The sequence below is a fragment of the Heloderma suspectum genome, chromosome 3 (genome assembly GCF_057233095.1).
Source record: "Heloderma suspectum isolate Gila_16-S chromosome 3, 16-S_ref, whole genome shotgun sequence".
Classification (NCBI taxonomy): Eukaryota; Metazoa; Chordata; class Lepidosauria; order Squamata; family Helodermatidae; genus Heloderma; species Heloderma suspectum.
The window spans coordinates 206,276,584-206,303,749 of NC_139460.1; the positions used below are offsets into that span (position 1 = coordinate 206,276,584).

At 41.8% G+C, this 27,166-nt stretch overlaps 1 protein-coding gene across 1 annotated transcript in view; it reads right to left on the minus strand.

The window, feature by feature from the left end:
- Positions 1–27,166, minus strand: part of ANK3 (ankyrin 3) — a 320,808-nt gene that overhangs the window by 57,583 nt on the left and 236,059 nt on the right. Inside the window, exons 26-27 of the mRNA XM_084845353.1 lie at positions 22,310–22,416; positions 4,644–4,868 (exon numbers count right to left, since the gene is read on the minus strand). Coding sequence (XP_084701479.1) covers positions 4,644–4,868; positions 22,310–22,416 — 332 coding nt within the window. The remainder of the gene's footprint in view (positions 1–4,643; positions 4,869–22,309; positions 22,417–27,166) is intronic.

Genomic DNA, 27,166 nt, shown 5'->3' on the forward strand with positions numbered 1-27,166 from the left:
GATTCCAGGAAATATTTTGGACCTTGTATACAAATAGAAAGCAGTGGTATTACCAGGTTGCTTCCTTCCATGGCAGCAAAATTTAGTGGTCCAATGCAGATGTAACATTACAAATGAACATATCAGGTCAGACTATTTGTCAATTTACCCCAGTAATGTCTACTCTGACTGGCAGCAGGTCTCCAGGGTCTCAGCCCATGAACTTTCCCATCAACTGAGATTTCTTACCTGGGGATACTGGGTCATGAATCTAGAACCTAGCTTAGTATGCTAAGCTACCTCTAAACTATAGTCCTTCCCCAAAGTCTTCTCTCAACCACAATTAGATCCAGATTGCTCTATAGGCTCTCATGCCCCTTTCCCCGTCACATAAGAACTCCCCCTTCCTTATCTTTCTGTAGCTGATCTGATGTTAATGTTAACTATGGTTAGTTTCAAATCAGAGTTTGAAACCATGGTTAGAAGCAGGTTTTCATTAGTTAGGAGACTGTGAATATTACATCTGTACCAGGCCAGTGTTGCTAGGCATGATCAACCATGCCACACGAGAATCCACTGCTTTGTCCTTTGCAATGATGCAACTAGGAGTGACCTTAGATGATACTCTGGATCTCTTACACTAGCTCAGTTTCACAATCTTGGTCTCTCAACCACTAGAGAGAAATGCTCTTGTACTTTCACAATGGGTACCAGTTCAAACAGCTAACTAATTAGTACCCCTGCTCTTGGCTAAACAGGCCTGCACAATTTGTTACCCACCAAAATAGGTCTGGGAAAGAACCATGAGCTTATGCAACTGTTTTCGCATTGGATAGCAGCTGCAACGTATTTCCAACCCTATTTAAATGATACACCTAATGTTACTTGACTGTGTGCCTTACATCTGGGATTACAAGTGCAAAATTAAGTCACCATTGTGAAAAACAATCAGTTACAGCTCTTTTTTCCCCGTGCCATTCCTTAATAAGATGGGCTTCTTTGCTCATGATCAAGAGAAGTATTTGAAGGATTTCGTCACAGAAACATGAGCAGTTATGGATTATGCAGCTTGAAGACATTTAAACAGACAGTATCATTAATTTCCCACAGAGGTTGTACATAGGTTTGTTCCATTATATATCTATATCTAATCTATATCTATATCTATCACCATGCGGTGTAAACATCAAAGAGCTACCAGTTGATGTTAACTACGAATCCCTACAGATTTTCTCCAGCTCTTATATTGTTTCCATTATGGTGGAGAATTAGAAACAGTAATAACAGCAGGGATCTGTTTTTTAAAAAAAGACAATTTAGGGCATGGTCCAGTTAATTTAACGACTTTTACATCCCACTGATTTCAATGGGTGCATTTAGCACAAGCCTAAATAATACTATGGGATGAATAAATGCTTAACTCTGGCTAGATTGTGCCTTTGTTTATTTCTGCAAAGTGCCAATTGTTATTTTAGTACTGCATTTGGGGATTTGTTCCACCATCTCAAAAGGAGATGGATATCAGCCACTCCACTTGCTTGCCCAACCTTCACTCACAGCTCCCAACTTAGAAAATGTTTCAGCACACTGAAAATTATCCTTTGAATACAAACTTTGCAGGTGAATATGTCAGATACTGTCTCTCTACATTAAGACCCACACAGTTTTGTGCATGAATATAAACAGTACTCACAGAGAAGGTATTGAACACAGGACTTGGAACAACATGCTACGTTAAACTTCACAACCTTTGACTGCAGTCAAAGCTTTTCAAAGATTTTAAATACGAATATTATAGCTTTCTCTTTTTTATACAATATGTTTATTCAAAACACACACTTTGTTTTCCAACCTGAAACATAATTCAGTTTTAAAAGGGTTAACTTTTCATCAGTCTTATTCAACCAGATCATTTATTGAATTCTAATAAATAAGACTAACTTTGGTGACAGGGGTGGCCAAACTGCCACTCCTCAGCATTTTAAGAAATGTATTAGAAGATGGTGGCATGCAGAGGTACACTATGAGCACAACAGGAACAAGACAGTACCCATCTATAAACTGGGGCACTGTGTGTGTGTTTGTGCGTGCGCGCATGTGTGTGTAGGAAATAAAATTCTAAGTTCTCAGTGTCCAGCTCCCATAAGCCCCAGCCAGGAAGGCCCATGGCCAGGAATTATGGGAGTTGTAGTCCAAAACATCTGGAGGGCACCTACCCATGCTCTACAGAGAGTTTGCTAACAAGTGTTGCAAACAGCAACAACAAACCTGCTGGCTATAATTGCCCAAAGACAAAAGCAAAGGGCCAAATTAGATATGATGGTAATCATGCAACTAGGAGTTGTGTGACTTAAAAAAAAAAAAAAAGTGTGTGGGTGGGGCAATATGGATTGGGACAATGGAGGGGGAAGAGGGAGGAGAAAGTATTCTACTCTTTATCTATATGCCAATGGAAGCTTTCCATGTGATGCAAATAGCTGCCATGGGAAAGGGGGTATCTGGATTGGGACCATACTGAGGGCAAAGGGTTAAATCCCTCCCTCCAGTGTGGTCCCAATCTGGATTCCCCCCCCAACAGCTGCTATTTACTTTTTTAAAGCAACAACAAACTGCTAATTGTGTGATCATCATCACATCTAGTTTAGCCCAGAGACAAAGGTAAGTGAAGAGTGTGTATTGTGTTCATCCTGGCACTAAGCCACATGAAATTTGTTTGTTTATGTATTTATTATACTTCTACCCTACTCTTCCTTGGAAACTCACAGGAGTTTATATGTGGCTCCCAATGGTCTTGTATCCAGGCACTGATCAGGTCCTCAGCTCTGATAATGCTACAGCCTCCGATGTTCTCAGATCATTCATAGAGCTTGGAGAATGTACTAATCATAAAATTCAGAATAACATTCCTTTCCGATCAGCAGCAGATGACTAGGGAGATGGACTTCTGACCCTCAGGAAAACCTTTTTCTACATCAATTTATCTGCCAAGAAATCTATCTGCATATTATAGATGGTTACAGGGCACATTCCAGGGCAGCCTTCCCCAACCTGTTGTCCTCCAGATATCTTGGACTGCAACACCCATCATCCTGGACAATTAGCCATGCTGGTTGGGGCTGATGAAAGTTGTAGTTGAAAGTATCTGGAGGACACCAGGTTAGGGAAGGCTGCTCTATGGTATACTTCTAGTAAACATAGGCCATTGACTTGTTAAGACCTTGTTACTGCCCCATATGAGCTGAGAGGGTACCCTGGAACATTCCCCTCTGGTTGCACTATGTTGGGAAAGATCAATAATGGAGGACACCATATTTCAGGATGCCTGCCCATCCTTACTGATCTTCTTACTGTGATATCCACCACACGGTTCCATGGGAGACAGTTTCACACCACAGGCTTATATTTGGCCACCCCTGTTTTACACATATCTACTTGTTGAAAATGGCTCAAATTTGGCAATGCTATTACTTGCCATAAGCTGACTCCAAAATCATGTATAAATACCTTCTCTACCAACAAGACTAAAACCAAAGGACCATCACCATGTGTGTGTAGTGTGGGTTTTTTTTAATATTGTCAACAGCTGAAACAGTTACAATTTGATTAAAAATTAGGAAAAGGCACAGAAGTTATAAAAGCAGAAATGCTTGCAGTGAATTCCACATGCCTAGAAGCACAATATCAGTTTTACAGGAGCAGTGCTAGAATAAAATCAAGCCACTATGATTTTTCTTTCAGTGATGGTTAAATCAACTGAAAGCTTGTTGTTGTTGTTGTTAACTTAAAAAATGGGAATGACCAAAACACAAAACCATAAAAAAAGCAAGTCAGAACAATTTTGTTTAAAAAAAGAAAAGAACTATAGACATTTGATATCTTTTCTTATAAACATCCTACCCAATAAATTTTGTTCCTTGAGGCCCAAGCTGCAGGATTCGGCTAACCATGCTCTCACCCTCATTTAGAGGGGGAGGATTGGTGGGAAGGTGCAGTTTACTGAATAACATCCATGCAGCAGGAAGAAAAACAAGAGGGGAAATTAGGAACAAGCTGTCATTACCGACAGAACTTTCTACCAGGGACCATGTAGGGTAATGAACAAAATTTATCATCTTTTAATATATATATCTATATATCTATAATTATGTACCCCATATCATAGTGGATTGTTTCCCCTAAAGTTAGCTTTGAAAAATGTGTGCTGTTGGCATTTGTGATAGTAGATTGTTCAGATGAACTGCTACAAAATGCACATTTAGGTATTCATTCTTCTCTAAGTATAGGCATGCAGCTCTCAGGGATGAGGGAGCTATTTGTATAGAGTATTTGTATACATTGGAAGTCAATGGCATTTCGTAATCGTTGGGTGCTGAGCATCTAATTTCACAGTGCTTCCAAATCCTGCCATTATATACATAGATTAATCAAGACTAACAGAGAAGATTTTGGTTAATTGATTCCCCCCCCCCTAAATTTGAAGCAGGTAAAATTTTTCTTGATACCATAGAGAATTCTGCCTCAGATAAAATTACAGACCTAAAAGGAATGGAGGCCTACCTCAAATTCAGTTATTTCAGTAGGAAATGCGTAGATCCAAATGATAAAGGGGAAAAAAATACAGAAGTAATATGGCGGCCAACAATACAATTCACAGAACAACTCACCCTAAGAACTGTGCACCTGAAGGCCCCATTTCTACCAGTCTACTAGCCAATCCTTCTCCTTCAACCATGGGTGGAGGGCTGGCCAGTTTATGCCTCTTTACCAAGCGGCAGGTAATGCGGGTGGGTGCTGTGCATTTGCGTGGTGGAATAATAATCCTCATGCCATGGTGACGGCTGCCCCTCATTGAACCCCCACGTGCATCAACCATAAAACTAACCAGAAAGCTGTAGGGGAAGAACAAGAAGAAAAACTCATCAGGCAGTTGTTGTTTTAAAGTATGACCAGAAATGTTGACTAAAATCAAATTATTACAATGAAACTGGTGACAAGGAAGCTAATTGAAACGAAACAGCAATACTCACAGTGCAGTTCTATCCATCATGTCTACTCAGAATTAAGTCCCATATAGCCTAGGACTGTAATGCTATATCCATGTACCCAGGAGGCTTACTTTCAAGTAGACATGCGTAAGTTTGAGCTCTCTCAGTCACATAATATCCACCTCCCTGGCAAAAGGTATAAATCCAATTCTTAGCATGTGTTCGCCTTGTGAAGTGTATTCTAAGCATAATCATATACATCAGGGATGCACAACCTTTTCAACCCCGAGGGCCACATAAGATGCCACCTCTGGGATTAGGGGCCAGATTCACATGCGTGAGCACATACGTACACCCCCCTACAATCCTGATACAGATTGCTCTTTCCTTGCTAGTAGCAGTGACAGAAGAGGGTGATCTGTATGAGGATCACTGAGGGAGTAAAAAGCGAGTGTGGGGGAGGCAGGGCACCTGTGGGGGGCCACAGTGAAGACCTTTGAGGGGAGGCAGCATGCAGGCCATGGGTTGTGCACCCGATATACATGAAGTTCTCTTGTTTTACTAGCAAGATAAATGTTTAGTCAGAATTACTATGTTCAATATAATGGGTGAGTTCGCACATCATGCTAAGCCACCCTGAGAATAAGCCACCATGGATTGGTTGTTCGCTCACTAACCTGACAGACGCTGTGGCTTGTTTCCCCCCTCAGTCCTCCCACTGGCTCCTGGCAGGTATCCCAGGTGCCTTTGTGGCAGAACTCCTCGTTTCCTTGGTCTCTACATCAGTATCCTTCTGTAGTTGGTACACTGGGGTTGCTGGCTACTGAGGGAAAGTCCCCTGCATCAGATCATCAAATGGAATTAATTTCCTGAGCCCTCATGAATGTGGTAACACATTTGCAAACTTTAAACATTTGGTGGGTGGGGTCTTGCACAAGACCGCCTGTCCACTATTTAGCCCAGCATACCAATATCCCCCTTTTGTCAATGTCCTTATCACTTTCATCCCCCACTTCAGCACTTCCCTTGCTAGCGAAAACCTTTTTTTTTTCCTTAGAACCCATTCCTGCATTCATAAAGGCTCAGAAATTTTTCTTTTTGTAATCTAATGAGGGGGGAGGGGTGTTTCGCTCAGGAAGTGCTGAAGTGGAGGATGAAACTGAGAAGGACATTGACAAGAGGGGGATATGGCTATGCTGGGTTCAATAGTGGACAGGCAGTTTGCAAAAAATTGCGAACACGTTCCCGTGTTCATAAGGGCTCAGAAACCTAAATCCCTTTGGTGATCTGATGCAACGGGGGGAGTTTCCCTTGTGAGCCAGCAACCCCAGTGGACCAATTGCAGAAAGAGTGCTGACTTAGGGAATGAGGAAATGAGGATTTTTGTTGCACAGGCCCCTGGGATATGTGCCAGCAGCAGCCGGGATGACTGTGAGGGTGAGGAAGAAACAAGCCATGGCAAGCCACTGAGCAGGTGATAGTCTGTTGGGAGTAATGGACAAGCCACCCACTGTGGCTTACTCTCAGGATGGCTTAGCATGATGTGAGAACTCGCCCATGGGTTCTCAGGGTGGTTTGTTTGTGAAAAATAAGCCACCCTCCAGAAACTGTACCAGCTTCAGATGTCACGACAACCCACCATGGGCGATTACTGTGGTGGGTTGTTGTGTCATATGAACCAACTCAACCCAACAGTCACAACTACTGTGGTTAACAACTGTGCCTCTGTCTACTACTAGTGTATTATTCATGCTCTAGTCAGCAACATTACACTGTTAAAACTTTCTGAAGCGTCCTGTGTTTCAAAGAGTGAGCCTGACCTGCACAACAGAACTGCTCAGTATTATGATGGTAAATTAAAATGCTATTTAAAAACACACACACCACCCACAGTTTTAGTACTGAGATCTTCCAGGTCGTTCAAGCACAGAATAGAATATGAAGGGCCAGACTGCAAAGCAGCTTTAGAAATCCAATCTAGGATTACCAAGGTTTCCTCAGTGAGATGATCAGTAACGGAAGGCAAGCTTCTCTGAAAGACTGATTGCCCACCACCATCAGTTGGGTATATTTCAGGCCAGGGTAGTCTCTCAGTTCATGCAGAGCAATGGCAAAGTCCAACTGAGTATGCATCCTAGCACTCTCTGCAAGGGGCAGGTGCTCAGGAGTTCCTTGGCAGACAAATCAATGCAGATAAAATCACTATATTAAAGTATGAGCACAAAAACTAAAGGAATGGTTTCTGCATTCCAACATCCCAGTAACTACAATATGTCTCTTAGATTGGGGTGGTTCGGACACTCAATTCCCAGCTTCCTAAACCATAGTTTGGAAGCCAGGAGTGAGCAACGCGACCACGCACTCCCTCCTTGCCCCTTCTCTTCCCTTTCCCCTACTTATCTTTTGGATGAATTAAATCACAGATAAGCCCTATTCAGGACTTTAGCTATTACAGCTGCATAGGACTTTAGCTATTATATCCACACAGGGAACTGTAGTTCAATGTCAAGTTTACTAATCAGCATCTTAAAACAACTTCGAACTGTAGTTTAAGATCCTGGTTAGTAAACTGACATTAAGGCTGCAACCAGGATGTAAGTGCCAAGGATGGGAGGAGTGAAGAGGAATCATGTGGTCTTGGTGCTCATTTCCAGCTGTTAAACTATGAGCACCTGAAGCAGGCCACTGTGGAGTCACAGTGGAAGTTCTGGTCCTCCACCCGAGATCATACCCTGTACATCAGTATTCATGGTGATATCATCATGGTGACATAAAGATGCTCTAAGTAAGATACCAACTGATGCCACCATTTATGTTTTAGAGAATGGGGTGTAGAAAGGCCGCTGAAAATGGGCTGGATATATTGAAATAAATGGGACTGAAGTTAATGGGCTGGATATATTGAAATAAATGGGACTGAAGTTAATTCATGATTAACATATCTCACTGATTTTAATGGGACCTAAATTCAACTCCCCTTCATGGATCACTGCCTTGTTGTGGCGAAGGGGCTTGTGTAACTCAGTGAATCCATAAGCTATGCCGTGCAGGGCCACCCAAGATGGACAGGTCATGGCAGAGAGTTCTGACAAAATGTGGTCCACTGGAGAAGGAAATGGCAACCCACTCCAGTATTCTTGCCAAGAAAACCCCATGGAACATATCACAAGGATAAAAGATATGACGATGGAAAATGAGCCCCTCAGGTCAGAAGGTGTCCACTATACTACTGGGGAAGAGCACAGGGTATTTCCAAGTAGCACCAGAAAGAGTGAAGCGGCTGGGCCAAAGCTGAAAGGACAGTCAGCTGTGGATGTGTCTGGTGGTGAAAAGAAAATCCGATGCTGTAAAGAACAATATTGTTTAGGAACCTGGAATGTCAGATCAATGAATCAAGGTAAGCTGGAGGTGGTCAAACATGAGATGGCAAGATTGAACATCGACATCTTGGGAATCAGAGAACTCAAATGGACAAGTGTGGGCGAATTTAATTCAGGTGACCATCATATCTACTACTGTGGGCAAGAATCCCTTAGAAGAAATGGAGTAGCACTCATAGTCAACAAAAGGGTGGGAAAAGCAGTACTGGGGTACAATCTTAAAAACGATAGAATGTTCTCAGTACGAATCCAAGGCAAACCATTCAGCATCACAGTAATTCAAGTCTATGCCCCAACCACTGATGCCGAAGAAGCTAAGGTTGGTTCTATGAAGACCTACAACACCTTCTAGAACTAACACCAAAAAAAGATGTCCTCTTCATCATAGGGGATTGGAATGCTAAAGTAGGAAGTCAAGAAATCACCGGGATAACAGGCAAGCATGGCCTTGGTGTACAAAATGAAGCAGGACAAAGGCTAATAGAGTTTTGCCAAGGGAACACGCTGATCATAGCAAACACTCTTTTCCAACAGCACAAGAGGCGACTCTACACATGGACATCACCAGATGGTCAATATCGAAATCAGATTGATTATGTACTTTGCAGACAAAGATGGAGAAGCTCCATACAGTCAGTAAAAACAAGACCTGGAGCTGACTGTGGCTCAGATCATGAGCTGCTTCTTGCAAAATTTCGGCTGAAATTGAAGAACGTAGGGAAAACCACTACACCATTCAGGTATGACCTAAACCATATCCCTTATCAATGTACAGTGGAGGTGAGGAATAGATTGAAGGGATTAGACCTGATAGACAGAGTGCCTGAGGAACTATGGACAGAGGGCTGTAACATTGTTCAGGAGGCAGCAACTCAATCCATCCCAAAGAAAAAGAAATGCAAGAAAGCCAAGTGGTTGTCTGATGAGGCTTTACAAGTAGCTGAGGAAAGAAGGGAAGCGAAAAGCAAGGGAGAAAGGGGAAGATATATCCAACTGAATGCAGAGTTCCAGAGAATAGCAAGGAGAGACAAGAAGGCCTTCTTAAATGAACAATGCAAAGAAATCGAGGAAAACAACAGAATGGGAAAGACTAGAGATCTCTTCAAGAAAATCAGAGATCTCAAGGGAACGTTTTGTGCAAAGACGGGCATGAAAGAGGACAAAGAAGGTAGGGACCTAACAGAAGCAGATGAGATTAAGAAGAGGTGGAAAGAATTCACAGAAGAACTATACAGGAAATATCTTAACGTCCCTGATAGCCATGATAGTGCAGTCACTGAACTTGAGCCGGACATCCTCGAGAGTGAAGTCAAGTGGGCCTTAGGAAGCATTAGTAACAACAAAGCTAGCAGAGATGACAGTATTCCAGCTGAGCTATTTAAAATCCTAAAAGATGATGCTGTTAAAGTGCTGCATTCAATATGCCAACAGATTTGGAACACTCAACAGTGGCCACAAGACTGGAAAAGGACAGTTTACATTCTAATTCCAAAGAAAGGCAACGCCAAAGAGTGTTCAAACTACCGTACAATTGCGCTCATTTCACATGCCAGCAAGGTGATGCTCAAAATCCTACAAGCTAGGCTTCAGCAGTATGTGAACCGAGAACTACCGGAAGTACAAGCTGGGTTTCAAAGAGGCAGAGGAACTAGAGATCAAATCGCCAACTTTCGCTGGATCATGGAGAAAGCAAGAGAATTCCAGAAAAATGTCTATTTCTGCTTCATTGACTATGCTAAAGCCCTTGATCGTGTGGATCACAACAAACTGTGGCAAATTCTTGAAGAGAAGGGGGTACCAGACCACCTTACCCGTCTCCTGAGAAACCTGTACGAGGGTCAAGAAGCAACAGTAAGAACCAGACATGGAACAACCGATTGGTTCAAAATTGGGAAAGGTGTACAACAAGGCTGCATATTGTCGCCCTGCTTATTTAACTTATATGCAGAGTACATCATGAGAAACGCCGGGTTGGATGAATCACAGGTCGGAATTAAGATTGCTGGGAGAATTATCAACAACCTCAGATACGCAAACGATACCACCCTAATGGCAGAATGCGAAGAGGATCTAAAGAGCCTCTTGTTGAGGGTGAAAGAGGAGAGGGCAAAAGCTGGTTTGAAATTCAACATTAAAAAAACGAAGATCATGGCATCTGGCCCCATCACTTCCTGACATATAGAAGGGGAAGAAATGGAAGCAGTGACAGATTTTATTCTCTTGGGCTCCAAGAACACCGCAGACGGTGACTGTAGCCATGAAATTACAAGACGCTTGCTCCTTAGGAGGAAAGCTATGGCAAACCTAGACAGCATAGTAAGAAGCAGGGACATCACCTTGCCAACAAAGGTCCATCTAATCAAAGCTATGGTTTTCCCAGTAGTAGTGTGGCTGTGAGAGCTGGACTATAAGGAAGGCTGAGCGTCCAAGAATTGATGCTTTCGAACTGTGGTGCTGGAGAAGACACTTAAGAGTCCCCTGGACTGCAAGGAGGTCAAATCAGTCAGTCCTAAAGGAAATCAACCCTGACTGCTCTATTGGAAGGACAGATACTGAAGCTGAAGCTCAAATATTTTGGCCACCTAATGCAAAGAGAAAACTCTCTGGAAAAGACCCTGATGCTGGGAAAGACTGAAGGCAAAAGGAGAAGGGGACGGTAGAGGATGAGATGGCTAGATAGCAGCACTGATGCAATGAATATGGACTTGAGCACGCTCTGAGAGGGAGTGGGGGACAGGAAGGCCTAGCGTGCTATGGTCCATGGGGTCACAAAGACTGGGACATGACTGAACAACAACAAAATTCAACTAACTTAGTCTGGATCCAGCCCATTGTGTTTTACTGGCCACTGGCCACAAAGTGCTGACAAGTAATGAAGATGCACAATGAGTAAATAATGCCACCCTTTCCATTTTTCCAGACCTCAGGAAATATACTAGCCTAGCAATGGGAGACACAAAGTGCTACTACACTTGGATTTAAAGCCTAGATTCTACTGCAGAGGTTGTCATCATTTGTCCTACACTGGGTAGGTGAGTTTGATACAATTACAACAAATGTCATTAATTTATAGATGTCCTATCCAGGACTGGTGTGCCTATTGGACAGATGTCCCATTTGTCCCAGGAGCCAGGTCTATCAGATGCACTGAGCAAGGAGGTTTTGGGTGCCACCTCTGTCACTGGTGGGTACAGGGAAAGTTGTGTTGCTGATGCTAGTCAGTGACAAGAATTCTCCTTAACCATCTGCAGGAATGGCTGGGTCATATATGCAGTGGGGGACGACTGGCAGGAAAAGGCATGGACTTCAGGAGGATATGAATGTGAGTGCTCACATGCGTCAGGAAACCTCTGGCCATTCCTTCCTTTTGACTGTATATCTTTCTCTATTCTTCTTCTATATCTGCTGACTTTAATTAACTAATATACTTGGGGGCAATAAAAGACCCTAGGAAAAGCTCAGTCTGGTCACAATCACCTTGACTGCATGAAAGTCAAGAACTGAATACTCTCTCTACTAACAAAAAGCTTTTGGCAAGAAAATGGGCTCCTCTCTTCTTTCCTGGTTGTTATAAAGAGTACTTTTTTGGCCTGTCAGCACTGGACAATCCTCAGTGCTTCATCCCACACATGTACAAGATTTCTCATCCTTAGGACTCCCTAAGGAGTAGACATCCACCCACTGGTAAAACAAGCATGTTTTCAAGGAGAGGCTCCTTGAAAATTCAGTGGAATTCTCTTGAATGCTCCCAGGCATCAAGCCAACTACTGCCCAGCTAGAGAACGGAAACATTGGCACTAAATAATGCCAGCTAAGCTATTAAGCAAGAGCACAAAGGCCTTGATCACAGACAGGGAACAGGCAAATGAACTCTGTTACCGTTCTCAGTTGTTAGCCATTTGATTCCTGTGTTCTGCCTAGCTAAGAACAATTGGCCAAATTCAGGGGGAAATCAAGGGAATGAAATCATTTCTATTGAACCTAGTCTCTTGACATAGGGTTGGATCCAAAGGTTCCCTTCCTCAGAGGGACTCTTCCAAATGAAAGACTCTTTCTGTTGTGTGTACTTTTTTCCATCGAAGGAAATTAAGCTTTGTATCCAACCTGTACTTCTCATGTCCTTACTACTGACCTTCTGGAAGCTGGTGAATGCCTTTCTTTTTACAAAGGCCTTCACTTGCTATTTTAATGAGTTCCTGTTCTTAAACAAATTTTAAATGTTTTTATTCCTATATGTTGTTGCTGTTTTGCTGCTGCTTTTATATTATAGAGGGCTAAATATTTATTTGTTGTGAGCTGCCTATGAATCTTTGGAGAATAGGCAGGATAGAAATGCTTCAAAATAAATAAACAAATAAAAACCTGGAAGTCCCCCTGATGCTTTAAACTAGTGCTTTTCAAACTTTCCATCTCCAGGGAACACTTTTGCCATTGCAAAGAAGCCCCCAAGCAGCTGCCATGGAACCCAGAGGAATCTCGGGGCATACTGAGTTCAGTACACACATAATTCACAGTAAAACTTCATATTACGTCAATTAACTGAGCTTTATCTTTGTTTTTCCTCTAGAGTAGGTACGCTAGGCCTGAATTCAGATTGGGACCTCCACACACCGTTAGGATTAAACGTCCTGCCACAAGCCATTTGCCAATGGAGGCTTTTTTCCCTTTTTTAACCCCTGCACTTGATGGGGGGAATTTAGGGAAGCAAAAGGATTGGAGGGAAGGTTTAATCCTTCCCACATGATGTTTGGTGGACCTGATCTAAATTGGGGCCTACTGCACCTACTCTAGAGTAAAATGAAAGATAAGACTCAGTTACACACTACATAATTAATGTAATGTGAAGTCTGTGAATTGTGTGTGCACTGAACTCAATACGCCCCCAGATTCCTCTGGGTTCCATGGCTGTTGCTTGGAGGCTTCTTCACAGGACCATGCACACCTACTCTAGAGTATAAAGAATGAGAAGACTCAGCCAAACACTATGTAATTAACATAACATGTAGTCTGACCCTCATTCAAGGCACTGACAAAGCCTGTTGGGCCCTACCATCAACCTTCGTGTGTATTGCATCCCAAAATGAGCTTTTCTGCAGCTGCACATTGTGGAGGAAGGACTGATGGTTGTTGTTCAGTCGTTAAGTCGTGTCCGACTCTTCGTGACCCCATGGACCATAGCATGCCAGGCCATCCTGTCCTCCGCTCTCTCCCGGAGTGTGCTCAAGTTCATATTCATTGCAGTGTGGTGTAGAGAGCCAGTGTGGTGTAGTGGCAAGAGTGTTGGACTAGGAGCTGGGAGATCCGGGTTCTAGTCCCCACTTGGCCATGGAAGCTCACTGGGTGACTTTGGGCCAGTCACAGACTCTCAGCCCAACCCACCTCACAGGGTTGTTGTTGTGAGGATGAAATGGAGAGGAGGAGGATAACGTAAGCCGCCTTGGGTTACTTGCAAGAGGAAAAACGGCGGGGTATAAATGCAATAAATAAATAAAATAAAATAAAGTCCATATTCATTGCATCAGTGCTGCTATCTAGCCATCTCATCCTCTACCGTCCCCTTCTCCTTTTGCCTTCAGTCTTTCCCAGCATCAGGGTCTTTTCCAGGGAGTTTTCTCTTTGCATTAGGTGGCCAAAATATTTGAGCTTCAGCTTCAGGATCTGTCCTTCCAATGAGCAGTCAGGGTTGATTTCCTTTAGGATGGACTGATTTGACCTCCTTGCAGTCCAGGGGACTCGTAAGAGTCTTCTCCAGCACCACAGTTCGAAAGCATCAATTCTTCTGTGCTCAGCCTTCCTTATAGTCCAGCTTTCACATCCATACATTACTACTGGGAAAACCATAGCTTTGACTATATGAACTTTTATCGGCAAGGTGATGTCTCTGCTTCTTACTAGGGATGTATGAAAGTCACTTACCTTTTCGCGGAATTTTTCGCGGTGGGGGGGGAGGCGCTCCGTCCCTCCCCCCAGAATCCTCGACGTGGGGGGAGGCGATCCGGTCCTCCCCCTCGGAATCCTCGACAGCCGGCTCCGGGCCATCCGCAGCCGGATTTCCGGCCGCGGACGGGCTGCTGCGGATGCAAATGGCTAATGGCTAACCCCTCCAAAAAAAAACACAAAACCAGCGTACGCAAATGGTGGTGGCTACGGCGGCGGCTACATTTGCGTTCCCTATTTTTCGCCGATTTATCTTACGTAAATATTTACGTAAGATAAAACGGTGAAAAAAAAGGGGAACGCAAATAGTGTAGTGGGCGCTATTTGCGTTGGTTTATTTTTCACCATTCTAGCCTACGTAAATATTTACTACAAATAGTGTAGTGGGCGCCATTTGCGTACACTGGGTTTTTCTTTTTTTGGAGGGGTTAGCCATGATAGGCTATGTAAATTCTTACGTAGCCTATCACGGCTGCAAGGATGGCAATGGCGGCGGCAGCGGCAGCCCGGCCGTGGCTGGCCAGGAGACCAGCAGCCGCTGCTGGAACCACTGCTGAATCTGCTGCATCCACCCCAGGTAAGTGCCATCCCAGGGGGATTCCGCGGGGGGGAGGGCGGGGGGGCAGGAGGCCTGGAATCTGTGGCGGAATTCTCTGCCATCCGTATTTCTTACTATGCTGTCTAGGTTTGCCATAGCTTTCCTCCCAAGGAGCAAGCGTCTTTTAATTTCATGGCTACAGTCACCGTCTGTGGTGAGCTTGGAGCCCAAGAAAGTAAAATCTGTCACTGCTTCCATTTCTTCCCCTTCCATATGCCAGGAAGTGATGGGGCCAGATGCCATGATCTTCGTTTTTTTAATGTTGAGTTTCAAACCAGCTTTTGCACTCTCCTCTTTCACCCTCAACAAGAGGCTCTTTAGATCCTCTTCGCTTTCTGCCATTAGGGTGGTATCGTCTGCATATCGGAGGTTGTTGATAATTCTCCCGGCAATCTTAATTCCGACCTGTGATTCATCCAACCCGGCGTTTCTCATGATGTACTCTGCATATAAGTTAAATAAGCAGGGTGACAATATGCAGCCTTGTCGTACTCCTTTCCCAATTTTGAACCAATCGTTTGTTCCATGTCTGGTTCTTATTGTTGCTTCTTGACCCTCGTACAGGTTTCTCAGGAGACGGGTAAGGTGGTCTGGTACTTCCATCTCTTTAAGAATTTGCCAGAGTTTGTTGCCGGAAGTACAAGCTGGAAGGACTGACAACAGTGGGCAATGTGTCCTTCAGGAAAACCTGTTCTCTGTTAGCGAGCTTTCATTGAAGAATCCCTGATAAGCTTCAGAGGAACCCAGGGTTCCCTAGAACATAGTTTGAACATCTTTGCTTTTTAAATTGTCTGTTATTATCCTGTAAAGTCTATGAGGGATTGTCTACATTGGCTTTGTTCATATGTAATGCTAAATTATGGTTTAGTATTACCTAAGTGAGCCTCAAACTTGTGTGCTCCCCCCCCCCCCCCGGGGTGATTGTGAGGAGATCAGCAGCTTTTGCTTTTATTTTCAATTGAACACAGTTTAGCATGTCGGTTGTGTAGATCTTAAACTGTGATTTATTAAACAAGCCAGCTTCGAAGCCACAGTTTGAAGTTGAATTGTTTCAGTAAGCCATAGTTAAGAGTAACCATAGTTTATCGAGTTCACACATAATGCTAAACTGTAGTTAGTTAAAAATGGAAGCAAGAGCTTCAGTCTTCCTTCTCACAGCTGCAATGAGGCCGAGGCCAAGCCATAAAACTCAGTAAGAAGTATTTGAACGAGGCCATGATGAATTGATGAAACTGACTTAATCAGGAGCTGATCTGCAGCATCTTTCAAGAAAACACTAGGGAACCAGAAACAGTCACTAGACCTTGTGTGTGCATAGGTGAAGTTACACTACTTTGAAGACAGATGAATACTGCTGATAAAATACAGCAAGGTTCAAAAACATGTAGAGATCTTGGGGCCAATTTAAACAATCAGTCAAAACGTGTGGGTGAAGGTTTGCTAGGACTGAATTGTTTATGTTAATTACTCTACCTTATCCCTGCCCATAAAAAGCCATTGTACCTATTTCATCTGGCATAAAAGGATACTGGGTTTCACTTGTTTCACTGGTTGGTTTGATTAGGTTGCTTTTTGGTTTTCTTAGATAGTTTTGCACAATTCTTTAAGGCAGTTATCATGCTTAAATTGGTTGCTACATTTCCTGTGTCTAAAATGCCAGTGTAATCTATATATAAAAATCCACAATTCCCAACATTCCATCACACTCTATCTTGACCAAGAAAATCCAGTATGGGCTATGCAAATAGGAGATTATTTTGTCCTCTAGGAGTGAATGGTTTCCATCCTCTCCTATGGGGGAAGAAAGAAAGAAAGAAAGAAAGAAAGAAAGAAAGAAAGCCAGCCAGCCTTCCCCTGACTCCTCCATGATACTGGGTGACCCGTCCTTTATTTATAGCAGGTGCAGCTACAGGGTGTATAACACAGTGCAACATGTTCCCCACCAGCAGGCTTTGCAGTATCAATTTCTTTCCTCCACACACATCTGCCTTCATGATGATAAGAATTGTGCTAATTACCTATATTGACTAGAATATATATACATTTAAATGGTTCTCTTTTCCTTTATAGCTCATATAAACGGAACTCACACATATGTACAAATAACATGAGAGGCTCAAAAATACTTTTAGTGAATATTCTTAGGGTATGCGGAGGTAAGCTAGGTGCAGTCCTGACCATGTGCTGATTCTATACAGTGAATATGGCTCATGTTATGTTATGTCATGGTATTCTCATGCAGCACATCAGTGACAAATTCAACCATCATTAGTAAGAATACAGGACCCTAATAATTATTCAAATAGTTATTGTCTTTTAAAAATGGTCCTCATAGATATTTTCTCATTTGTTTGCAAACTAATTTGCTAATACAATTCTACCTTTTCCCTTTCTCATATGTATACATTACAGTTCATTACGTTTTTAAACACTTCATGCACAGTCTATACGAATACAATTAGTAGTTGATGATCATCTAAATCATTGTCAGGTTAATGACGTAACAGAACAATTTCCAAAGCACAATGCTAAAAGCTAAAAAACACAAAACAAAGTGGAATGTCTACAATAAAAAGGTGGAAAGGACTGGGAGTAAATTGGATGCACTGAAAACATCTAGACACATGTCAACTGTGGAGAAAAATAAACATATATGAAAGCAAAATGAGGAGTCACGGACAATATCATCACCTTGAATCATACTGGGGGAGTGGAGAGGAATAGCTGCAAAATAATTTGGAAAGCAAATTGGAAAAAATTAATGTGAGATAATTAGAAGCAAGCAACAGAAAATGTCAATTATAAGCAAAGGCAAAATAATAACAAAAGTGAAGTGTTTCAGTTGGATCTTGGCAGAGTGCTGGTGAAGATTTTCCTGTATTTTTTTTTTAATCACATGTTTTATAATACACAATATGCATTTCACTGCATTAAAGTCTTTGCTGGCAATTATACTTACATAAGGATGCATACCTCTCAGTATAGAAAAAGCAAGAATTACATTAGCATTTGTGTGGGCCAAAGTAACGTGCCATTCCTTGAAGCTGGGTTATATTAACAGGTATGGGAAAAAAACACCGTTGTGCTTGGAAACTGGAACTGGCTTTCAGTTTATAAATAAAGCTGGACATTTTATATGTTTTAGAATGCATATGCCATCTATAAACTCAATATCACAACGACCAAATTTTATGGATGTCAGAATGTAACAGGGTGATCAAAAGCAATCAAATATTGATCATTTTGAGATCCAAGCCTTTAAAATTCTTCTATCATTACTACAGGGCTAACACCACTGTTTTTATTATTATTATTATCCTACTACCTTTAATTGCATAAATCATAGCACAAAAATAAATTTGAGAATTTATATGTGCATATAAAGGTACATGTCTGAAAGGCTAAATGCTTCACAATGTCGGCTTTTAGTACTAATGTTTCTGTATTTCCACTTCATCCTTCTGTGGACTGTAGGTATCTAGGAAAAATTAAAGTAACATGCCTCAGAGTGCCTGTCACACATTCTTCGTAAACTGGGTAAATCCAACATACAATGAGGCGGTGAGATGGTACCACCTGCACCACATCTTCATGTTTGCTACTATGTCTAATGGAAAGCCAGGTTGGTACAGAGGAGAGACTGTCTGTACTTGGACATCGCAATAAACCATGGTTTATTACAATAGCAATGAGCTAGCCACCCCTGAACTTGTGTGCTTCCCCCATCCCCTCTTCTCTCCAGCAAAGTCATGAAGAGGAGATCGGAAGCTTTTGCTTCCCATTTCAATTAACCACAGTTTAGTGCTCTGTCCAATCCCTAAACTGCAGTTGACTTTAAGAATTTAAAGAAACAAGCAAGCTTCATAAACAACAGTTTGAAGTTGGCTTGCTTCAAACCATCATCATTAACATTAACCACAATTTGTTGGGTTCACACAATACAACTAGCTGCAGTTAATCAAAAATGGAAGTGAAATCTTTAAAAAGCTTCTGAACTCCTTGCAGCTGTACAGAGGTGGGGAAGAGGTAGGATACAAGCCCGGGGAGAGCCTAGGCATGTTCCTATCACAATAAACAATGGTTTATCTTGATGTCAGAATGCAGCCTCTACCTTGGGCTGGAGAGAACTGCATTCAAATCCCAGTTCAGGCATGAAGTTCAGTAGGTGATATTGGATTACTCATCATCTCCCAACCGAGCCTATCTCAAAGAGGTGCTGAGAGGATAAAATTGTGGATGGGGGAATCATGTATACAGATTTGATTTCCTGAAAAGGAGGGTGGGATAAAAATAATGATTACAGGAGTTCATAGACTCTTATACACCTAATAATCCATGATTCTCTTACGTGGAGTAAAGATAGAGTATATTAGATGTACATACACAGGACATCCCACCAAACATGTGGAGGCAGATATGTGGGTCCAAGATGCGTATGGTGCAACCCCACAGCCCCATTGTGTATTCACTTTACCCAGTTTGCTGACTGTGTGCATAGGAATTCACAATGCAATCCTATACGTGACTATACAGAAGAAATCCCATGAGTTCAGTGGCACTTTCTCACAGGTGTGTATAGCACGGGTTGGGAACATGCAGCCTTCTCATCAGCCCTGGCTAGCACAGCCCATGCTGAGGGATGAGGGAAGTTCCAGTCCAACCACAATTGGATGCCCACACATTATCCACCCCTGTTGTGCAGGATTGTAGCATTAGTAACTCAACGCTACACCCAATCGATTTTCATTTGGTGGAAACTTTGCAAACCTATCTTGACTATACTAATTGGCTATCCTATTGATTTTCCAAAGTGTTCCCTCCTTTTTTGTGACACCAAAGTGCAAGCGACCAAACTCAGCTGCTTGTACACATAGTCATAATAGAAATTAAATAAGTGCAAAGGCAAAGAGGAAAAGATATTATTCAAATGTAACTGGCACATTCTAGAAAAGGGCTGGAACTAACTGCAGTGTTAGCATATACACACTATGTGTTTTCATTTGATACGTCCAATATCTATTTTCATAGCAGGCACCCTAGGTTTTGATGTGTCTTGGGTCCTTCTCCAGGAGCCCCTGCCAAAGGAAGTGAGGCGGGTGGCTATCAGGAAGAGGGCCTTTTCTGCTGTGGCACCCCAGCTGTGGAATGAGCTCCCTAGAGAGATTCGCCTGTTGTACTCCTTCTGCACCACCAGGTGAAGACTTTTTTATTCTCCCAGCATTTTAGCTTCCTAATCTTTTGGCTCTGGTGTTTTAAATCTGTATTTTAAATCTCTGCACTGCTGCTAGGTTTTATTTTGGTTGTACTGTTATATTGTGGTTTTAAGCTTTCATATTTTATATTGTTTAATGCTGCACTCTGTGGTTTTAATTTTTGTGAACTGCCCAGAGAGCTTCGGCTACTGGGTGGTATTGAAATAAATAAATAAATAAATAAATAAATAAATTTTGCCTTAATAGCCAATGCAAGAGCAGCAATTTGCAGCAAGAAGATGAGTTATTAATACCCGTAATCCCTATATTATAGCAAGTTTGTTCGTTTGTTTGTTTATTTATTTATTTCATTTCTAGTCAATAATTCAGTGGGTTACATGATGGTAAAAACTTTCTGAAGTAAGTTCATTTGGTTGTTGCTACATCTTTCCCACCTCCCAGTCTCCATAATTCCTGAGGATTAATCTTTTTTGAGAATCCAAGGTCTACAGACCTTTGGTGACATTTTAGGGTTAAATACATATTTCCCATGCCATAGGAGACTGCATGTTTAGCCTTAAAAGCTTCGAATGGAAGTAGCAAAACCCCTTTGAAGCAGCTCCCACCCTCAGTAGTGTAACATGAGCTGCACTCCTTTAAATGCAATTGCATGATATCTATTTTCATATACTAGAGGGTGTGTCAGCTAAGAATATGAATGTCACCGACAGTATTGGGATCATATTCTGAATATCTTTTCTTGATGGGACTCTTCTCCTCCACAAAATTAAATACAACGTAAGCATACTGAAAAGTTTGGGGACCAATCTATATTATTTTCCTGGAATAAACAGATTTAAAGCTGATCAATTTGGCTAAAGTAGAGAATTAGGAAAGCTGGTAAAAAGAATTAGGAATAAACACACACACGTGTACACACACACAGGTGTTTATACTTTTGTTTTAAACAGAGAAAGATCCTGCAAAGGTATATTTTGAAACTCATCCTTAATTTATTTAACTCTTCTAACATTAAGAGACACCATAATTTTAAAACATATTTAAATAATAGAATAACATCATAAATATATATATAAAAAACCACCATTCATATTTTTATTTGGTGATGGGAAAATTGTTTTAATTATACCTCTAATTATAGACATGTTTTTGAAGGAAAGAAAAGGAAATGAAATGTACCTTACAATTATAGTAAGTACATTTAAACATTTAAAAATAACATGTAAAGCACCAAAATAGGGTTATTTAACATTTAAAAATCAATTTTTTTGTAAATTTAATGAACCTTACAAATCATTGGGCAATTCAAATCAAGTTAATCCTGCTTAAATGTGACTGAAATCCTGGGAACTCCAGCACTTGAACTATGCACAGATATATTTCTCTGGATTGCACCCAGCATAATTCATTACAAGCATTTATTTTCTCCCAATACTAAATACAACTTATTTTTGAATAAGTTAGTGTAGTGTGCATATGGCTCCATCGATTAAAAACAAAAGCTTAAATTGGATGTAAACCTTATGAAATACTATGGGCTGTGTTCCACACCATGTTCTTCAATCACACGAGTGCTCCAAAGGCATGGCTCCCCACACACTGGTTTACCAACATATACTGGATTAGGGATGTCTGTCGTTTGGAAATCCAGTTCTTTTGGGGCTCGATGGACTTCTGCTGCCTGCCCGACTCAGCTTGCATTTGTGAGCCGAGCCATGGGTTTTCCCCAAACTGTGGGGTGCAATCCACCATGAGTTTGCCCATGTCTGTGACTTGTGCTGGGAACCAGAACCAGAAGTACATGCACACAAGGCTATGTGGCACTGAAGCCAATCTGGCAACCTCAGCAGCACTTTCTGGGTCCAGGAATCAAATTGGGGGAATTTGATAGGCTTTAGGTCTCTTGGAACACACACACACACACACACACACCTTTTTATGGTGAAGTGACTTCCAAGAGCAGCCACGTGAGTTTAAAATGTTTCATAGCAAGAAATCTAGTGATGCATTCTGACATAGTAGTAGTTGTTGTTATTGAAATGATGCTTACACTGAAGTCATCAATTCAATTCATAGTTCACTTTATGGGATGCATAGTTCACTTTATGGGATGCAGAAATGCCACTGTGAAATTTAACGGACTATTCCCCTCACCCCACCCCACCCATTGCACAGTTTTATGCAGAATGACAAAAGAAAATCTTTCAAGCTACTTACCCAGAATGGATGGGGCTGGAGACAAGATTAACATTGTCCAAGGTATCTGCAGCCCAGCTGTAGTGCCTGAGCGAGTCAGAGTCAAATTCTCTGGGAAACGTCAGGTGCTTCAAAGATATGGACAAGAAGAAGCATCAACTCAGCAGGGAAAACAAAGTTAAACATTTTATCACAATGTTTTGTGGGATGTCTAAATGGTGCATGGTCTGTATAACATGGGAAGGAGACAATGTGTACGCCACCAGGACTCTATTTTTATTTTTTGCTTTATACTCCACTATTCCTTGAAGTGGATTATATTTATGGCTCCCAGGTAGTACCGATCAGGCATCTTACAGACCCAGACCTGCCTAACTTCAGCAGAGGAACTCATCATGTGCCTTCAAACAATTCTCGGACTACTCTCTATGTATATATTTACTACTTAGATATTAGGTCAAATGCAGAGAGTCCCATGGGTTGGGCAGACAGACAATCATAATCCTACTGCCACAACACACATTGAGTTGATCCAGATTAGGGAATGGGTGAGTAGGCCTATGGAACGATTACTTGAATGGCCTTGAACAATCATTGCAAAACAAGCAAGAACAAACAGCAAGCAGCAACCAAGAATTCCTTGAAGGGGCAACTTAAATGACTAGATTTTTCCCTTTGGTATCCTATTGCAGACTAACTAGTTTTCAGAGGGGAGTGAGCGATTCAGCTGTGTCTTGGGTCCATATATTTATTCCAGCGTTAAGCCAGCTCAAGCCTCATGGAGTGCAGACAAACAGCTCAAGTAGTTTAAGAGTTTCACAATGAGTCCTCTTATTTCATAGCCAGTAAATAACGGTGCCCAATCTAACAATAGCATGGTACACTATTCCAAACTTCAGTGGATATTATAAATAAGTTGTTTTTTTCTGCTGTATTTAAACCACAAATAAAGATAGCAAGTACAGTTCTGATTACATGAAATCTACCTGTGTCTGTTATTATCCAAAATCCAGAGTTAGGCAATCATTTTATTAGGACCAGCCAAAACTGCATAATAGATTGTGCAAACTTTCGAGTTCTCCAGACTTCTTTATTATTATTCAGTCTCTCAGCTCACAGACTGTTTTAACAAAACATGTTTAGGTTCCCATGTCAGGAATAATTGATGCGTTTCATCTTTGAATGTGCTGGATAAGCAGCCATTTTTAAGGCAGTGAAGCCAACTGCAGGTTAGGAAATCTCTCTCTATATGCCAAGGTGATTTTTCAAGATAAAAAGCTAATGCTGCCTGAAATATTGTTGCTTCTAAGTTTCTCCCTCTTTCAGTGTTTCAATTTTAAATTTTTGAAGATGTCAGCCAGATTTTTCCCCCTTTAAGGCCATTTCACATATTATACCTTTAGAAACCTATGTTCACCACCAAGTATACTCAGGCTGCAGCCTGACAGATATGCCTCTATAATATCTGTGTTTACAAAAATTATATTTGTCACATTCACACTTTACATTTTCAGGTATGCACTGCATCTTCGATTGAATGCCTACCAATTTAATGTATAAAGTGACCCTCAGATCAATCATAATAATTTTATTTCTTTTATTTACCTAAATATGTTTATCACACCTTTCAGCCCATACCCAAGGCAGATTTCAGTCTGAATACAAATAATAAAATACAAAACGATAACATACAATAATGAATAAAAAGAAGAAACAGAGAGCAGAAACCACTGCAAGACAGGGGGAAAGAAATTCAACCTAGACCAAAGGAGTAGTGAAAAAGCACAGTTTTACAGTTCACTGAAAGGCCATTAAGGAAGGGCCCAATCAGGTCTCCTGGGGGAGGGGGTTCCATAATCTAGCAGATGTTTTTGAGTCAAAGAAAGGTATCTTTGAGAAACCGCTGTAATCAACACTGGGTGTCATCATAGTCCATACATACCATCCCTGTATTGTTTTACCCCTGTACTGTAAACCATCACCCTAAATAGAATTTCATAGTTTTACATGAAACTGGAGTCATTGTCAACTACATCTCATGTTGTTTTCTTTTTTAAAACAAAACCAGAACTTAATTGTGGTCAATTTTACTCCAATACCAGATTAAGTAAGAGCTTTTTACAAGTATAGGAAGGTTAATATTCTGATTTGCCATTCCTACCAAAATCAGGGAAGTCAGGAACAGTAATTCAAGCATACTGAAAGCTACTGTGGGCTTACAAGTCTGTTAAGCATTACAGGAATACCAAAATATTGCTATCCAGGTCATTGCACAAGAATGCTACATTTAAACTTTTAATGAATGCCACTTCTAAAAGCCCTTTCATTAGAAAATTAGGGACTCTTTCATATTCCTTCCAGAGAACAACCTTCTGTATAGACACCCCCTTTCTACACTATAAGCAACCACTGGATATCCAGTTGCTATATTAACTGATTTTTTTAAACCAAAAGAAATGCAAAAGAAATAGCTATTCACATAATTATCCTCAAATATAACCTGAGATGTGAAAATGAATGGATACTTCCAAATATGTTGGTTGAGAGTGTGAAGTACAGAATTCAGCTGTTGCTGCTGCTATTATTATTATTATTGTTATGATTACTGCATCTCAAATCTAATCAGCATACACAAGTTGAAAGAAGATCCAACCCTGTCCACAGGCTCACAATTTAATATAGGGTGACAGTAAGGAAAGAGAGAGAAGCAAAAGAACGGCTGTAGGCCATAAATTGAAAAGGCAGTTTTAAAAGGATGAATCTTCAAGTGTTGTTTCAAAATATCAACAGATGGTGCAGTGTCAGAAGAAAGGGTATTCCATAGGCGGGGAGCAGAAAGAATGTAGATGAGCATTAACAGTAAATGGTAGGTTTCTAAAAGAAAGAAAGTCATTCTTTAGGGAGTGGGTTGAAATAATTTCCCCAAATCCTTTTGCTGAGAATGCTCACAGCCATTACTATCAGAGAAATAGCCAGCCCTAGCACAGGGGTGGGCAGAAGACAGATCTCCAGATGTTTTGGACTTCACCTCCCATAAGTCTCTGCCAGCATGGCCAATGGGGGTTGAATTCTAGAACATCTGGATAGCTACTTTCTGCCTAGCACATGCAGGGAACGAGAGGCGTCGGAGGAAGTGACAACTCCCAGAGAACATACCACCCTAGTGCATGTACAACTTGGGGAGTCTGCAAAATTGGGGGGGGGGGCTGACACCTGTGGACAGGTCACATCCCCCAACTTCAGAACCTTCCTAATCTCCACTAGGACTCCAGGAAGAGAGACAGCAACAAGTCCAAACTAAAGCCTGGACTAGAAGGCACAATGCCCATCTGGCAGCATGAGGCCTTTTGTCACTGAGCCCTATCAAGGAGGAGGACTCATGAGTGAATGCATGTGCCAGATGAAGGCTCTGCTGATGCTCCAGGAAGTAATGAAGCAACAGGGCTAGCTATGAAAGCTTCTTTCCTAGTCTGGTGTGATTCGTGAGCTGGACAGCACCCCTACAACGTTGGCTAACTTGCCACAGACCTGCTGGCCAGCTCCCTGGCCTTGCCAGTAAGAACAGAATTAAAGCCATGCTGCAATGGTGGGCAGAACCAGGACAACTACATGAACCCAGCCATTCAGACAACATGCAGTGAATGTGATGATATCACAATGCTAATTGAGGGTGAGGGCAATGCTTTCTGCATTGGTCACATGGATGATCTTTACCAATCAGGAAGATGAGGGCAAACAAAACCTTTTCAATACAATGCCTCCTGAAAAGGCAAATGCTCCTTTCACAGTGATACCTGAAAACCTGCTGATGAGAAGGGGGTATCTTTCAAAACAAAAGTGTTCACGAAAATCACTCAGCTCTAGTTAATGCACATAAAACCACTTAGTTAGCACTAACTGGTGGAGCATAAGCTTGTCATGGAGTTCCAGTTTCAATCCTGGGGATCTCCCAATGAAAAGAGACATTGGGCTGGGAAAGATCCCTGCTGGTGCCACCAGCCAGGGTACATAATCCAAGACAGGCAGAGTAGGCAGTCTTGGATTACATGGACCAATGGTTTGACTCAGTGTAAAGCAGGTCCCTGTAACTTGTGAAGCACAGCAAGTTTATTTATTTATTACATTTCTATACTGCCCAATAGCCAAAGCTCTCTGAGCAGTTCACAACAATTCATGTGAATAGTAGGTATTATGTAATGTGGATCAGGAATTCTGACAGACAGGCCCTGGCATATTATTCCCTCGGCCACCAGGGCAACACTCAGGACCAGAAGAATCAAAGGCCCTAAGGAAGTAAACAGGACCCCACATGGCCTTAGCTAACTGCTGTTTCTGGCCTGGGTCCTCAGTCTGAGCAACACATTGCTCAGAACAGAGTGAGCTTCTTTGGACTGCCCAAAAACCCTGCTGTAAGGAACCTGCAAAACTGCTGGTACTACCTCCCAGGCATCAGCCCTGACAGGATGAAAAAAAGCCATACTGGGTGTTTCCTCCTTGCCATTTTAAATGCCCAGGAGAAGATGGTCCTAGTTTAATTGAAAGAGTGTCTAACTGAAGGCTGAGAGGCCTCCCATAAAACATTATAGCAGGCCAGCTAATCACTGAAGTAGCAGCACCATTTCAAGCACAAGAGACCTACCCTGCTGCTGCCAACTCTCCTCCTTCCGCCCTGGGTCCAAAATAAAATAAGTAAAATGCCGGGGGGGGGGGCTGCTTTGGGAGGGAATGATTTGAAAAGCAGCAAGGGAAGAAAGTGTGCTCAACCCTTTTCCCATCGGCTCCACTTTTCCACTCAAAATAAGTAACCCCCTCTGCTACATTCCCCTCACAGGGTTCCAAATATATGTTTGTGAGGGTAGAAAATGATTTTAGGGTAAC